The sequence below is a fragment of the Phragmites australis genome, chromosome 7 (assembly GCF_958298935.1).
Source record: "Phragmites australis chromosome 7, lpPhrAust1.1, whole genome shotgun sequence".
In the NCBI taxonomy this organism is placed as follows: Eukaryota; Viridiplantae; Streptophyta; class Magnoliopsida; order Poales; family Poaceae; genus Phragmites; species Phragmites australis.
The window spans coordinates 35,787,001-35,804,087 of NC_084927.1; the positions used below are offsets into that span (position 1 = coordinate 35,787,001).

The following is a 17,087-nucleotide window of genomic DNA, read 5'->3' on the forward strand; positions in this document are numbered from 1 at the left end:
CCATCAGTGAATGATTGCACGGCGCTGCTTGACGCAACATGTCACTCTGTTTGTCGAGACTCGCCGTCCTCGGATTCATGATCCTCCTCTACCAGAGGATGAGAGGACGCAGAAGCCACTCGGATCCTCATCATGTTCTGAGCGCCGCGCGCGAGGAGCATCAGCTGTTAAGCTTTTTGCGATTCCAGGACTTGCAAATCGCAGATTGTGAATGGCTCGCACTACCTGCTGCCTTGTCGGTGAAATCAGGTAAAAGCACAGTGGCAATAGCTCTAGCTCTGCCTTTTTTCAACTCGCTGATCCTGTGAGCCATGTACCTGTTGTAGTGTTGGAATAGTTTGCACGTGTTCGACGCAGTACAGCGTGCGAAGTCCATTACTTGAGCATTGCATCTGAAACTCTGAATGGTAGAACAGAAGAACAATTAAGTATGATAGCATTATTGGGGGGAGGGGGGGGGGGGGAGAGAAAACGCAATTGAGGCTACTACTGATCGAATATCGACATCAAACATGATCCGTTTGTATTATAGCATGAATTATATTAAATAAATGTAATGATCGTAACCCTGGTTTTATAATAAGAATCCTGAATACTAACTAAATTGCATAAGCACCTCCACCAGTTCTCGTCCTCAAGATCGACATAGATACAGACCATCTCAAGATGTCGCCATACCACAGTAAGAGCGTATGGAGACGAGTAACAACGAGGATAAAACTCAAAAGATGCACCAAAACAAAATGAAGAGGCTTCAAACCTTGAAAAACTGCAAGCGATGCATGTAGACTAGCGCAAATTCAACACTGACCAACTCTGCCATGCACAAAAGTATATGGACGAGTATTGGCCACCGAAACACAAGTCACATGAACGAGCACGGCAAGAAATCTGGCTATCGATAATAACAGGTTATTATCATGATATAATGATATTTTTTATCACTGAATAATAATAGTGACGTATTTTTCACGTCACACACTTCATCACAGAATATGTATCATAAAATGTATTTAATGACGAAGTCCACGAAATCGTTAAAGAACGTCTTACATTTTATGACGATTATATTATCGTATGGAAGAGAGATTATTCGGTGACATTTTATTTATCATGCAATTTAAGATTAAACGTAATTATTGGCTCTTATTTTGTCACTAAAATTCCCACAACCACTGCTTGTCTATGACGAAATAAGTTATGTTATTCTCTCTATATCATCACACATCCTATGAGAACATTAATAATATAGAAATACATTACACAACACCATGAACATTTGGACCATCTTATCACATCAAATCACATAATCTTTCAAAAAATATAAGCAACACATGTCAAGTTTTCTCTAGTATAGGTGCAAAATCTAAGCATATCTGTATCTTAACATACATGCAGTCATCTAAGCTCTCAAAGGTACCTTGTACTATATTTTATTGAAAACATGATTAATCTGAACCATGCATTCATCAAAGACTTTAAAAACTACCTTATACCATGTACTACTAGAAAGAAGATTAACTTGAATATATATTTGATGACTAGCTCATGAGATGCGAAAGAATCTCATTAGTTCTCTATTGCTTGCCTATCAAAAGTGGCATCTGGTCTTCATACTTTTTGTTTGACTCATTTGCTTCCTCAACTTGCTTCATCAATATCTCAACTTCTTCCTACTAAGAACTGTTGCACGCGGCCCTTCCTCATTTCTACTTAGCAATTTGTGCCTGCAACTTTGGCTTGAACCACAGGAATGAATACCCATGTTCACCAAAAACTTATTTGATTTACTGAACTCAGACATGATGTCATAAGCTACACACGAGAATTTTTCAGGTTTGTATCACATTCTTGACGTAGTTTTTAGTCTGAAGAAAACTGAAATAAACTAGCAAATCTTGATTGGTTTCGAAACTTAGTTAAATAGCTCTCGTGACTAATTTTCTCAGGCATTTATTACTCATTCCATCGAATGATTACTACAAAGTCTGGCTTGTCACTATGCCACAACTAGATCTGCACAAAACCTTCAAGAAATGCCTACAAATCATGAGGACTCGGATGATACCCATCACAACAAAAGCCCAAAGAGAAGAAACTTGAGGTGATAAATGGGCACCAGATTTAGTAAAATCCACATATATTGGCAATCAACAAACTGAAGTCTGTAAAAAGATTTCATGTAGCATCCTTGAGGACTCAGTTGTAAGGATTTTGCTAGTCAAGTTTTCGTTACTCTGAATAGTACTAACAGAAGCCATTCTGTTGTCAATGCAAGCCTAGTGGATCTAACTTGGTCGGTCACATTTGATACCTTATGGGTGGGTAATGTTGCAGAAAAAGGGTTTGATCTTTATGCAAAAAAAGGTACCAGAAGAAGATTGTGAGGAGAATTATGGATAACAAGGTCGTGGCCAGTTAGCTTGTTGCAACTTGCAACACCACCACACCAGAATAAGAGGGTACCAAATTCATAAAACTTGTGCAAATCTAGAAGGTAATGGAAAACTTAGACCTAAGAATCAGATCAAAAACTTAGGCTAATGAAGTTATCCTAAAGCTCTAAGCACAAATGAAAATCAATTCACACGTTCCGGTAACAAGTTTCTCCTGTGAAGGACCGAAACTGAACTACTGACAGGCGCAGCAGGCCCTTGCAGATCCTAGACGAAAAAACTATGCAGCAACCATATCCACACTGTGTGAATTTCGCAGTAGAGCAACTAATGAGAAATTGTTGGCCTTTGCTAGTCCAATTCTTGCTAACTATGAATCGTGGCACATGTACGCAGATTAAATCTAGCAATTCGACCCTAATCGAACAAATTCGAAGGCTAATTGTGGAAAGGCCAATCCTTTGAAACAAATTACAACGGGTAACTGCAGACAATTATCATAAATCTCTGTTGTGTGGAACCCACGAAGAAACGAACTAGGCCCGCACAGGGAAAGATGAATTCTACACCTATTTCCAACCGATTCGCATCCGGAAACAAGCAGATCCAACCGAATTTCCAGGGGAAATCAAATCAAGGGTATAAGGGATTGATTGAAAAAATTGCTGATTTGCCACGCTTAACAAATGCCAATTGCCTGCTAAGGCTGATGTATGGGCCAACCTGAGTCTAGGCAACTGGGTCCGGGTGGTAAATTGGATATCACTTTATATTAAGAGTGGCAAATATGCAAATCTCTCGGGATTGATTACCTGTGTGGAGGCAGGGTAGGGTGGGAAAGCGCACAGTCACTAGGGAGAGCGAGAAACAAGCTTGTCCTTGTTGTATTCGTTGTGGATCTCGACGGACTCCATGTGGCATTGGAGTGACTTGAGGTGACTCTAGAGGTCACCGTCATCCTCAGCGGATGTGGCGGTGGAAGCGAAGGCCACAGAGGAGGCCGGGTAGGACGGTGAGGGTGCCATCGGGATGTTTGCCAGAGGAGTCAGGGCAGTGGTGGTGGCCGACATCACGAAGACGAGGGTTAGGATTTGGAGTGTTGGGTTCGAGTTTGGAGAAGGGTCAGGGAGCAAGGTGTGGGAAAAAAAAGAGGTGATGAAGGTGGAACAAGACAGTTCAGTGACAAAACAAATTTTGTCGTTGATATATACTAGCCACTGTCTAATATTTTTTTTATGATGACATATAGTAGCGTCAGAAATAAGTGGATATTTGATGATGACGATACCAATTTGTTATAGACACTTCTGACGAAATTGCCCTACTACGAACTCATGATGAAATTGCTTGAATGGTCACCAAATAACCCTCATTTTTGTAACATTTTCAGTTTTTATCATGACAATGTTTGTCATAGATACTCGAATTTCTTTTAGTGGAGTACCCTTGTCTGATCAGCAAGCTGGTGTCGCCAAACAAGCTTGCAACCCAAAATGAAAAGTAAATGTTACCGATTGTGTCATAAGATATCTGGTGTGTCATAAGGTACAGATGAACATTATAAAAAAAACTTCTGTGGCGTGTTATAAAACACAGACGGATATTAAGAAAAATCGTATATGATGTGTCATAAGAAACAAACCGTCTATGATGCGAAGACACAAACATACATTAAGAAAAATCTTCTATGATGTGAAGACACAAACATACATTGAGAAAAAAATATCTGTGACGTGAAGACACAAATGAACATTGACAAAAATCGTCTGTGATATGAAGATACAGATGGATATTAAGAAAAATTATCTGTGTTTGTAGGGTAAATATTTTTTGAATTTCCAAATGGCGTTAAACGAAGAAAAATATTATATGAAAATTGTAGCTCTCGACGAAATTTACAACTTTGCAGTTCATAACATTTTTATTTGAGGTCATTTAGATGCTAAATAATTGTCTAAAGTGTTAGACATTAAGGGTAAAAAGGATAAAATATCCTATTGCTATCAGCAATGATGAATAGCTGAAATGGTTAGGAAGCTACACGAGGCTGGATGATGCAAGTTTGATTTCCATAAATTACACTCGCGCGTGTTTCGTGCAAAAAATCACATGACTTATGTGATGTCATGGCATGGGTTGCATGACAACATGGCCTCCGTGCAAAAAGAATTTTTATTTTATTTTTCCTATGTCTAATATTCTATTTTTTTAAAAATAATATCACAAACGAATATTGAAAAAATTGTTTGTAATATGTCATTAAAATACAAATATCTATTAATAAAAACCGTCTATACGTAACTATGTTATAATAGTAATACTACCTATCTATGATAAATTTGATATTACGTATATTTTTTAAAGACATAAACCAAACTCTTCAGTCAACTGTGTGTGGTAACCCGTTTTGAGTGATGATTGTGTCTCGCGGTTTTGTCAGTCTCTATCCTTCCTGTAACAGTGGCAATAAGTGTAGTGGTAACCTGTCTTTGTCGTCTCCGTACAAGCTGACTGCTCCTGATCGAAACATTTGAGTAAGTTTCTAAAACTAAACCCGCGAATAGCGATGTTCATAGCAGGCTTAGCCGCAGAGGTAGCAAAGCGGCCCCAACGAATATTCGCAAAAAATTGCGAAGAGACACAGGCCCGGTACTCCGTTGTCCACTCTGCGTTCCAGTGGGCCCCAGGCCCTAACTCTTGGACTATTCTGAAGCGCGCAGGCCGGCCCACCAGAATAAATGCAGGCCCGTCAACGGCTCCCTCGACACGGCGAGACCACCAGCAGAAACGCCCACGCCTCGTAGGCGAAGCGGGGCCCACCGGTCGGTGACTCAAAGCCAGCGAGAAGGACCGGTGCTAGCAAAGTGGGATCCACGAATTCAGGGGCGGACCCACCAGCCAGTGGGAGAACGGTGTGTTGATTCGTGCGCCTACTAGGCGGTAGCCAGTAAAGGCGGCTGGGCCCACGGCTCCGTTTCGAATTTTTGGATGCAGTCACCGCCGCACCACCTAAGCCCTAACGTTACGCTCCTAGGCGTTTCAAAAACGCCTGTGTGACGACTGACGAGTCTGCGGTGAGGTTACTGAAGGTGACCGGACGCGAGCAAACCTCCAAAACCCACACGCGAACGCCTAGCTCCGCAGTTTCACGTGGAGGCGTTTCAAAAAGTTGTTTCGCACACCGCGGCTGGCGACCGAGGGAAGGAAGGGTGCGGCGGCGAGACCTCGACGGCGGCGATGGCTGCGAGCATCGGGATCATGGACGGCGCGTACTTCGTGGGGAGGGGGGAGATCCTGCACTGGATCAATGCCACGCTGCAGCTCTCCCTCGCCAAAGTCGAGGAGGTCGAACCCGCTCTCATCCCCATTTTTTCTTCGCCGCGCGTCTGGTTCGATTTCACGGGTGAAGGTTTAGGGTTTTGATCTGTTTGCGCATATGGTAGTCTCTTTTTCGTGTGAGACGAGTACATGGTTTGGAAATGCTAGGCGGTTTGGCATGGTCCGGAATTTTGTGTCGATTGTGTGAGTTTGTTTTGCTTTCCTGCAGGCGGCGTCGGGGGCAGTGCAGTGCCAGCTGATGGACATGGTTCACCCTGGAGTGGTGCCGATGCATAAGGTTGATTTCTAGCCCGCTACATTCTTTTTGGCTTGGAGATGTTTGATTTTTAGGATGCGGACGCGTGGAATTAAGTTGTTTAGTTGATTAACGTAAGTCTTTTGTGTGGGTTTGTAGGTAAATTTTGATGCGAAGACCGAGTATGACATGATCCAGAACTATAAGATTCTTCAGGATGTGTTCAACAAGCTGCGTATAAGTAAGGTACTGGCTGTCAGGCCTTTCTATTCTGTGCTCGATACAGTTCGATCATGGATTTGTTTTTTATCTCCTCTTGTGTTTGTCATCGGTGAAAAGAATGTGTGTGCTATGTGTGCAATAGTTGGGCTTCTGTCTGTGGTAGCTTGGGTTGCAATTTGCTATACAATGTTCTGTTGTTTTAAGTTATCCAACGGTTGTTTTAAGTTCAGTAAGATTGGCATAGTGGTATATGAAATTTGCTATACAATGTTCTGCTGTACTGATTACTGAAATTATGTTCATTGTTCTGAACAACGAATTGGAGTGGAAAGGAAATTCATATTTAGGTTGGCTCTTTTGTGGGTAGAGACTGCAGCGCAGCTGTTCGATTGGGTGTGGGAGTGGCGCAAAGTAGTGTAGAATCTAGTAGACTGGCATGCTGGATGGCATTGAACACAAGTAGTACCATTTCTTGATACTATTATTAAGTTTTGCTAGACAAAATGGTGGTGGTTACTTTCGTTGTAAATTTTATAGGGAAATTTTATGTCGCTATAATAATATTTTTGAACAGCTACTTTTTTTTTAAAAAAAAAGGTAGAAGTTGTACTTCCACAAGACAAGAACATAATTATGGTATCAATATGTTAGCTGATTTTTGGCTCTTTTTCTGACCAGTGGAGCTAAGAGTGCTTATGTGCCCTTTTGGCTTCTGCTATAAGTTCTAGGCAATTTGCTCCACGAATTTCTTTCTCGTACTTATAAATGTTTACTTTCTCCTTGCAGAATATTGAGGTCAACAAGCTTGTTAAAGGGCGCCCATTGGATAACTTGGAATTTCTTCAGTGGTTGAAAAGATATTGTGATTCTGTAAACGGTGGAATCATGAATGAGTATGTGCCTTGATTACGTTGAATTTAATAGTGTAATAAAAAATGTTGCTAAGTATGGAATTGAGAAAACTGTCTTCTTGTTCCAGGAACTACAATCCTGTAGAACGGAGGTCCAAGGGTTGCAAAGAGCGGAGCTTAAAGGGGTCCAATAAGTCATCTAAATCACTGCAAGCCAATAGACTTTCTGGTCCCGATTCAGCAGATGGAGGTAACATGAATTCATCTGATCTTTGATTAAGTGGTTGTCTTTGTCTATAACTAAATAACAAGGCTGCATCTACGCAGCTACCTGTTTTTTTAACATAAATGCACTCTGCTCGAAAACTGTTCTTAATAAAATGATCTTTATCGTCAATGTAATTGCTATTAAACCAAAACCATACGCTAGATGAAACCAGTGCCGTCAGTGCCTTGTCTACTTGTTTTTCTTTTAAGATTTATGCTCATGTCCACTTACTTTTTATGCTTCCCTTCAATAATATATCGAAGCTAATCCGATTACACAGGTGCTGGAGTTGTAAAAGTGTGTAATACTATTGGTGAAGAGCATTACATAGAACAGATTCAGCAGCTGTCTGAAAAGGTATGGATTTTATGCTTCCGGTTGCTTATTTAATTTATGTGCATTTCATATGTTTAGAGTCTTTTACTTTGGAGAAACTTGAGTCGGTCCACTTTGATTTCAAATATTACATTGTTCTGTAGCTGTTCATGCTGGTAGATGTAATCTTTAATCTATGTTCCGATCATCCCATGAAATATTTTGCAACAACAGTGTTAGGGACATTTCATGCTTGTGAGTGGCGATATTGAATTCATCATAGCTGTATACGTTTACTGTCTTTGTTGAATTGCAGATTGTGGACCTGAAAGTTTCTGTGGACAGTATTGAAAAAGAAAGAGACTTCTACTTCTCGAAATTGCGTGATATTGAGATACTGTGTCAACGACCTGAGTTGGAGCATCTACCGGTAAAAAAACTTTTAGATATTCATGTGTTTGTACATGTTTACTGGTTTGAAGTTCTGACCTGCATTCTAGGTCAATAGGTTCCGAATTCCAATATTTTATTAGAATAAAATGCTTATCTATTTGACCAAGAATTTTATCTGGGATACTAACCAACGCCATCTGTTCCGTTGGATTGTGCATGTCTGTGCTACTTCAGTTATCAAAAAAATGTTAGCAAATTATTGTTCCTTTTCTAGAATATTTTTCACAGCTTAAGCAAATCTAATGAAAGTAGCCAAGTACAACGGTGACTTGCAGCTCACTAAGACTCTACTACAGTCACTAAGACTCTGCAAAAGTTTCTGCGGGGATCACATGGTTGTATGAGTGTGTGGATACCATCTGATTTGCAGCTCACATATGATTTAGGAGCTAAATAATATGGGGATGGCTAATCGGTTCTTTTGATTTTTTTTGAGCCATGAGATTATTTTGGTGTTATATAGCCAATGTTTTCTCTCTTTTTTTTTTTTGGCAGATGCACTACTGACCTGAACTTTCTTTTCAATAGATGACTAAAGCGGTTCGGAAGATACTTTATGCAGCTGATGCAAAGGATTCACCATTACCTGAGGCTAATGAAATAATCACCAAGTCACCAGGCTTGTTCTCAGATGAAGCAGAGTGAGATGTGCCACTAAATGAGTTAATTTTGTCATCTATCATCCACAAGCGTAGTTCTGAATCTGTAAATGGGTAAATAACATTTGGCATGAGCCGTCGTTGCATGTCAAAAACAGTTTTCCTCCAAGAACTTGCGACTTGCGAGTAGTTAACTAATTATGATGTATTTGTGCTCGACGTGCCAGTCCCTGAAGAGATTTTGTTCTATGAACTTTGACTGCCTGTTGTTGCTTTGTTTGATGTTCCTGCAACGAAATTCCTGGAGACTGTGATGCGTGGGTTTCATTATGTGAAAAGCGTTTAGAACGATCGTACACGCAATCTTCTTGCACAGGAAGACTCAAAGTTTCAGTATGTGAACGAATGACTGTCTAAAGTTGCTATTCATGCAGAATCATAGCCCCATCACCTGGAGCCGGCAGATGCAGCAAGACCCCGTAACGGAAGAAAATTCTATGCATACGTGCACATCATCGATCTCCAAGCGTGGACGAAGCCAGGCGCAGGTACATCGAGCCAGCGAGCGATCGGAGGTCATCTCATCGCAGCGAGCCATCGAGCCCCTCAGACCAGCGAGCCATGGCCGCGTGTGCCATCGAGCCGAGCCATGTGTTATCCTTGTAATTGAAAGAAAGATGAAACCATAAATTAGGAGTAAAACTGACCTTATCAAACTCGCTGTGCTCCCTTAATTGCTCATGGAACTTATTGAACTCTTCCTCGGTCTGAATCGAAGCAACAACAACAAATAAAGAACGGCAAAAACAATATTGACTAGTAAAACATCATTAAGATAAATCACTGTCTGTTGTACCCAAAGAACATCCACTTGCAAATAAATGAAAAGTAGTGCATATCTATACTTGTGGCGAGTTGGCATAGGATTTACTCAATGGCACAAAATTAATTGTTTTCACGTAGTTAAAAAGTTAAGAGGATATAATATTATGTTGAAGCAATATTCATATGGACGAATGAATAGAAGAAAAGGTTAGTTTCGATTGCCTTTGGACAAAAATAAGAAAGTTCAGTTCAGCACACCATCAAATTGGTGATATGCTTTGGCATTTTTTGTTGAGTCTAAAATGTGGATTATGTAGAGAAGAATTAAAAAAATATTGAAGCTTGGGGAGCTTAATTAGAGTCGATCCCTCAGTCAAACCGACTCTGAATCAACGGACGTCATGTTGCATGTTGTCTTAGGTGTAGCTAGTTCATTATTCACCGTAACAGCGCCTAGTAGCGAGCTAATTTGAAACGTTATTGTACGTGGTTGAGTACTCATAATTCATAAAGCATGCATCTAGCTGAAATTAGATACTAAAATCTTCTCCAATGGAGAGGAGTTTCGTCAGTGCGTGGAGTAAACTTGACCGTGCCGACTTATAAAAAGGGTTAACGAATTTGTTCGGCACTGAAATGCGGTGGCCCGTGAATTCTCCAAAATTCGTGAATATCTGTAGAAATCGAACGAATTTTATCAAATTTTGGATATTTTTATTTTGAATTAGAATCGAACCAAAATGCGGTCACATTCTGAATGCAGCGCGGACCGAATTAGTCAAAAACTGCAAATTTCGAGTGGTTTTCAACGAATTTATTAACCCTGCTTATAAATCGATCGTCCCATGCATGCATGCTGGTAAGTGGTAACTCGTAGTCAAACACAATTTAACTTCATCTAGTCGATAACAAAGATGAGTGCATTGAGTTACGGGTCACAAGACATTATTTCGGCATGTAATCAGGCTTCATCTCGCCTACAATATTTGCCTAAGAATTACTGTATTTCCAAGTGTGTAAGATTTCAGCAGCAGAAGTCACATATATGTTGGAGCTAGGGCATGAGACAGACAGCTGGAAGAGATGAATTTATTACCACGGGCCTGTCGTCGTCCGGATCGCGGAAGAAGGGCCAATCGGCGGCGCTCTTCTGAGCGCGGATCGCGTGGTGGTGGCGCACGCTGGGGGCCGTCATCCTGCCCGCCGACGTCTTGAGGACCCAAGTGCTGCCTCGCCTGCATGGCGGCGGGATTATGCGAAGAGGTGACGTGCTCAGTGGGCGCGCGCCCACGACGAGGCCAGATGGACACGGCCGGAGCGCGGCCATTGCGAACCTCTTCGATCGATGGTGCCAAGGATGGATGGTTTTCTCGGTGGGATTTCCTTCTCTTATTTGATACTCCATCCGATCATAATTATATATCGTTTATATTTGATCAAAAATTTAAAACTTTAGGTACTAATAATTTTCAAAATATTTAATTTGGAAACTTTAAAATCAGATTTATCTTAAAGAATGCTTTCATAATACCATAAATTTAATATATTTTATAAATATATTCTAATAAAAAATAGTGGTCAAAAAGATAATATATTATTCAAAACGATATGTATTTATGACCGGATGAAATATAGTAGGGGTGTTGATATTTATTAGGCGCTTGTTTGTTCTTTGTTTTTAGATGACTGTGAGCTGTTGGATGCGCTCACAACCTTTCTTCAACCTCCAGATTCCGCCCCGTCTGTAGCTTTCTTCAATCGACACCGCCCACGACATTTCTTCAATTGACGCCGCTTTGCTCCCCCGCCTGTCTCCAGCGATGGCCTATCGCTGGATCCGTGGCCGCCGCCCCTCATTCGCTAATAACTCGTTTTCGCGCTCCCCCGACCCACCCTGACCCACAACTGGCGGCGCCACCGCCGCCTCGCCGTCCCCGCCGCCTCGCCGCCCCACCCCCCGTGTTCGCCTCCTCCGTCGGCCTAGCCTGCCTCCTCCAAAGCTTCTTCTAAACTCGGAATTTATGAAATGCTCTCAAATCCGAAAACCCTCTTTCCTAATTTATCGTCTGAGCAGGCAACTGAAATATAGTGTTGTGCTTTGAAAATTTGAAGGAGTCGTGGCCCCTTGTGACGTGCAAATAACGGACATGAATTCACATCGGACTCTGGCTCCGTGGCTACGGAAGTCGTTGAACGGTTGGGATTCGTCGGACACGACCTGCTGGCAAATTGGCCGGTTGGTGGGTCGCCGTGGAGGGGCGTTTTGCTCGTTCCGTTGCCGACCCAAGAACTCTTGATGTGGTTTACCTCAGCCCGCCCAGTTCTATTACAACCCGGACGGATTTTCCTTAGGCCCATGACTACCTCGGCCCATCCACCTTCTCCGCATCCCTCCCCAATTCACCACCCTCTCCAGCGCGTCGCCGATCTCAGCTTCAGATCAATCAGCGTCGTGTCCCCGATCCAACCACGAGAGTCGACAGCGCCCCCGATCCCCTCTTCCTCTTCCTCAGATTCGTGTGAAAGCCGATCAATTCGGCGCGATGGCGGGGCAGAACCAACGCCTCAACGTGGTGCCGACGGTCACGATGCTCGGGGTGATGAAGGCGCGGCTCGTCGGTGCCACCCGCGGCCACGCGCTCCTCAAGAAGAAGTCCGACGCGCTCACCGTCCAGTTCCGCGCCATCCTCAAGAAGATCGTCGCCGCCAAGGAGTCCATGGGCGAGACCATGCGCGCCTCCTCCTTCTCCCTCGCAGAGGCCAGGTACGTCGCCGGCGACGGCGTTCGCCATGTCATCCTCCAGTCCGTCCGCGCCGCATCCGTCCGCGTCCGCTCCCACCAGGAGAACGTCGCGGGGGTCAAGCTCCCCAAGTTCACACACTTCGTCGACCCCGCCGCCGCCTCCGGGGGGCCGTCCAACGCGTCGCCGAGCCTCACCGGTCTCGCACGCGGGGGGCAGCAGGTCGCCGCATGCCGCGCCGCGCACGTCAAGGCCATCGAGGTGCTCGTCGAGTTGGCCTCGCTTCAGACCTCCTTCCTCACACTCGACGAGGCCATCAAGACCACCAACCGCCGCGTCAACGCGCTCGAGAACGTCGTCAAGCCCAGGATCGAGAACACCATCACCTACATCAAGGGGGAGCTCGACGAGCTCGAGCGCGAGGATTTCTTCAGGCTCAAGAAGATCCAGGGCTACAAGAAGAGGGAGATCGAGCGGCAGATGGCCGCCGCCAAGATATTCGCGGAGGAGCAGCTCGCCGAGGAGGTCGCGCTCAAGAGGGGCATCTCGGTGGGGGCTGCAACTAATCTGCTGGTTGCTGGTGGCGAGAAGGACGATGACATAATCTTCTGATCATCTTTTAATCGTCCAATCATTTAATCGGTGCGTAGCAACAATGCCTTGCGCTGTTATTCTGGATCTAGGATTAGAAAACTGTTATGTGTTTGCTGCGATGGTTTCTTTCCTTTCGTAGAGACTGCTGCTGTAGTTCCTTTCGTTGTACCAGTATCAATTGAGTATTGTGTTTTTTTAGGAAACACCAGTTCTTAGATCGATGCAAGCTACCTTTCCTAGATGTTTAAAGGATGTCCAAACGTATTCCTGCTCGTGATAATTGATCTGAACTACAGAATTTCTGTCGATCTATGTAAACAAGATATGCTAATCACAACCACGTCATTGGTCTGTTCATGCTTACATGATAGCACCATTCCACTTCACATTATGTCTATAGAAAGGTTGGAAAAAGAAAAATTCACTTGCAGATTGATCACATTGGTTCTATTCCTGCTTGTGTTAATTTATCGGAACTACAAAGTATCTATTGATTCATGTAAACAAGTTTTAGTATACACACACCTGATTGGTTTACCCATGCCTACATGATATTACCACTGCACTTCATTTAGAAATAACATGCTTCGCTTTATGATGTTAGTAAAACAATTCTTCACTCCGTTGGCAATTATGGTTTGTTGAGCTTCCTATTGTAGGTTCACTTTTAGATTGGTGACACAGGATCTACATATCAGAAATGAGGATATGACATATAGTAAACAAATTAGCAGTTCACCATAAGTGCAAATTAGCAGCAGTACTTGGAAGCATTGGACAGCATCATAGTTCCAACTTCCAGGTGCTCATTGCAACAAGTTAGAAAAGAGAATACCTACAACACTTTATGTATTTGTTGTTTAAACAAAATACTGAAGATTAAGCAAAGATCGTGTTAATACTCTATGTATATCAAATATGTGATAGTATCTTGTTGTAAGAATGTTATGTTTCTCAGCAAAATTAGCTTGAACTGTTAAATTTTTGTCTACTATTGATTGCCCCAAGATACATATAGAGAGGGAGCTAGAGGAACGATGATATCGCATAGATAGGGAGGACTGGTAAAGAAGGTAGCACCAGCATGCACAAATATAGTTTACTTTGCATAAAAATCCTAATTGAGTCAGATGTTGTGACTCAAGACTGTTTATGAGCACCTGTATAACATTGCAAGTTGATTCTTGAACTTTCAAGACCAGTTCAGTTTAGATATTGAAAGTTGAACCTAGTCCTGTTAGTTTGCTTGAACGAAAAGTTTACTGGGCATAGATCTTTCTCATTATAAGAAGCTCAGTATATATATATATATATTTATTTATTTATTTGCACAGCTCACCAAAGGCTTGGTTATATTCGCTGGGCATAGTGTGCATTATGGGCCTGATCTGAAATCCAATTAACAATATTTTTTGTTAACTTTAACACAACAGAGACCATTTTCCATAGCAGCAATTGGAGTTGAAGGATAAGAGCAATTTCAGACTGTCACTGCTTTATCCACACAGTTCCACTGGCACTTTGGTCAACATATAGCAGCACTTGCTATAACCGGAAATCTCAGGTTTTCAGCATAGGCGCAGTCTAGTTTAGATTACATTGCTTTGTCAAGAAGTTGCTAGTGGCTGTAAGTGGTTATGGTTACTAAGATGTACTTCACATGCTGGAACTGGATACCTCGGTTTGTTTTGGCATATGTGCACTCCCCACTCTGAAGCTTGAGACAGTGCTGTTTACTGTGGCTTAGATGTTCTGATTATTTGCGACATGCAGTTTGCTTTCTAAATGCACACTTTTGTAGTCATGACACATGGAATTCGTCTATTTCATTTTCAGTTTCTATTGTTAACAGATTGCTTCTCCTTGCAGTGGTGGAAACAATAAGTTGATGCTGGAGCTCCAGAATTGTATCTCTGTAGAGTGACGGAGGTTTTGTTTCAGTGAGTAATCTGGAGTCTGGTCATCCAAGGCCCCGAATAATCTGTACTTGGAAACCAAACATTGCCAGGAACTTTAGCACGGAGTGATATGTGCAGCTGCATTAGTAAATTCAATTGGACCGTGTTCCGCGTCATGTTCGTTTTAGTTGTATTTATTAAAGAAAAGGTGTGTGCGGATTGCTGCGCTACACCTACACTATGAAGTTGCAGACTTGATATATTTGCTTATGGATGTGTGTATATTATACGGTTCGTTGTTTCGTTTCTCTTATCATGACTTCGCGAATCTGACCTGTGAATGAATAGCTGATATCCTGAGATCTGCCGTTAAGTGCTTCAACGAAAACAGGCGTTGCGCATATCTGCCTGTTTCTGCTTGCTACAGGGCTGCAGGCAATGGCTGCTGGTAGGCTGTTATTGTGAAAAAAACTGGCTCGGTGCTTTTCCCGGTCGGGCGGATTATTTGGCTGCCAAACGTGCGCACAGTTTATTAGCTTCATGCCCAGAGTAGCCTTTGACATATAATGGCCAAGCTGCAGGACTGCGTGTTTCTGATGCCTGATTGTGATTGCAACACTCGCTTCGCACTCAGGGGATCTGCCACCTCTTTTCTTAGGTCATCTCCAGAAATTATCTTAAATTTTCATTCTCAAAAATACTATTACAGCATCCCCTATCACTATTATAATATCTCTTATTTTTCATCTTCAACGGCTACCATATTTCCTACCTTCTACTCCTCTTTTTCTCTCTCCGGATCAGCTGTCAGCTCTGTAAACAGTACAGCTACAGTATTACTACAGTACGCCGACGCCTTTTACGCTGTGAACAGTGTTGCTACAGCGATGCGTGCTGCTACAGTAGCCACAAAAATACGGACACCCACACTCTCTCCACAACATTGTAGCGTCACTGTTGGCACTGTAGCACTAGATGAGGCAGACGTTACTTTGCGGAGTACTTGATCAGCACTAGATGAGGCAGACGTTACTCTGATCAACACGTGGACCTCGAATGGAGACACGGATGGGCCTGTGATACGCGGACAGCTTATCTTGACTCTCTGAAGATAAGGATATGGAACACTCTGAAGATATGCGTGCCACCTTATCAACTGTAGTTTACAACGCGGATAAAACAAGGTTGCAAATGTAATAACGTCATAACACGTATAGCTCCAGGGAAATAATAAACAAAAAAAAATATTCTCAAGCTAGCGCTTACTTAGTTAGAACCGTCCTATATCTTGACTTCCTTCGATCGTCCCCTGCAACGAAGTTGGTCCTGATCAACATGGCGATTAGCCCTGCCTTTCTTCCCTTAGCAATCGGCAGTAGAATTCCATTTATTTCACAATGCATTTCAATTTCGAGTTCAGATTTGGACAATTCAAACGAAAAATTGCAGGAAAAAAAACCTGAATCAGACCGCTTGATTTCAGCAACTCGCTAATGTCCTTGGACCTCTACTGTTTGAGTGTAAGGGATGGTTTTGCAGACTTTGCTTAAGCGTCCACATGTACGCTTGATGAATGACACCAGACCTGTCGACATGGGCTTGTCAGGCCGTGCCGTGCCGATTGCTAAGTAAACGGGCACGGTTGCGGCACAGCGGCACGCTCGGCCCGGCGGCACGGTGGAGGCACGGCTAAGCCCGTCGGCACGGCCAGCCCGCCAACACTCCGGAGAACTACATGGTGATGATCGATGGGGCGCATAGCGACATGACGCTCATAGGCAACTTCCAACAGCTAAGTCATTTCATCTGAATGTTGGTTCAAGCTTCTCTGGACATGGAAAGAAGTATTCCCAAATAAAAAGATTGTGGTTTCAATTTTTCCATTCTAACGGAAAACAGCTATTGTGACATAGAACAAGTGCCAATTGTGCCAACATATGCTTCTATGTAATAACTTCTTAAATAAAGTGAATCAGAACCTGTGCGTTACCAGGCAAGAACGGCAACTCTGACCTTCCAGGATACAAAGCAAGATTTGCTAGATAAGATTCTGAAACCAATGAAGATTTGTCTTCATTGGTTGAGTATTTATTTGGAAGTTGGTTGCATTCTTTTAACTTGTATCAGACATTGTATTTGGAGCTTTGGTATCAGTAGTTCCAGGGTTAAGAACTTATGAACCCTTCTTTTCTTCTGTAACATAGAAAATATATTTTTTATCATTCTTCCTTTCTTGCTGACTTTAAGTCTTGGGGTGAGGACGATGTGTAACTATTGAGATGTCTAATTGATTACTGCTGCATGTGGGAAAACCAGACTTTCTAAAGAGGACCTCTAAGTAGATAATATGG

At 42.6% G+C, this 17,087-nt stretch overlaps 2 protein-coding genes across 2 annotated transcripts; both read left to right on the plus strand.

Annotated features, from left to right (window-relative positions):
• Nucleotides 1–5,465: 5,465 nt before the first annotated feature.
• LOC133923677 (microtubule-associated protein RP/EB family member 1A) lies at nucleotides 5,466–8,876 on the plus strand. Its single transcript, XM_062368966.1, has 8 exons — nucleotides 5,466–5,741; nucleotides 5,944–6,012; nucleotides 6,130–6,216; nucleotides 6,979–7,085; nucleotides 7,172–7,293; nucleotides 7,592–7,668; nucleotides 7,943–8,056; nucleotides 8,608–8,876. Exons 1-8 carry the CDS (start codon nucleotides 5,634–5,636, stop codon nucleotides 8,722–8,724), a joined length of 801 nt encoding a protein of 266 aa, XP_062224950.1. The 5' UTR covers nucleotides 5,466–5,633; the 3' UTR covers nucleotides 8,725–8,876.
• Nucleotides 8,877–11,908: 3,032 nt separating this feature from the next.
• Nucleotides 11,909–15,049, plus strand: LOC133925090 (V-type proton ATPase subunit D-like). Its single transcript, XM_062370927.1, has 2 exons — nucleotides 11,909–12,886; nucleotides 14,708–15,049. Exon 1 carries the CDS (start codon nucleotides 12,047–12,049, stop codon nucleotides 12,854–12,856), a length of 810 nt encoding a protein of 269 aa, XP_062226911.1. The 5' UTR covers nucleotides 11,909–12,046; the 3' UTR covers nucleotides 12,857–12,886; nucleotides 14,708–15,049.
• The last annotated feature ends 2,038 nt before the right edge of the window (nucleotides 15,050–17,087 follow it).

Coding starts and splice junctions, on each gene's coding strand:
- LOC133925090 (XM_062370927.1), top strand. CDS start 12,047: ATGGCGGGGCAGAACCAACGCCTCAACGTGGTGCCGACGGTCACGATG.
- LOC133923677 (XM_062368966.1), top strand. CDS start 5,634: ATGGCTGCGAGCATCGGGATCATGGACGGCGCGTACTTCGTGGGGAGG. Junction 6,013..6,129: donor GAGTGGTGCCGATGCATAAG/GTTGATTTCTAG, acceptor GTGGGTTTGTAG/GTAAATTTTGATGCGAAGAC. Junction 7,294..7,591: donor TCCCGATTCAGCAGATGGAG/GTAACATGAATT, acceptor CCGATTACACAG/GTGCTGGAGTTGTAAAAGTG.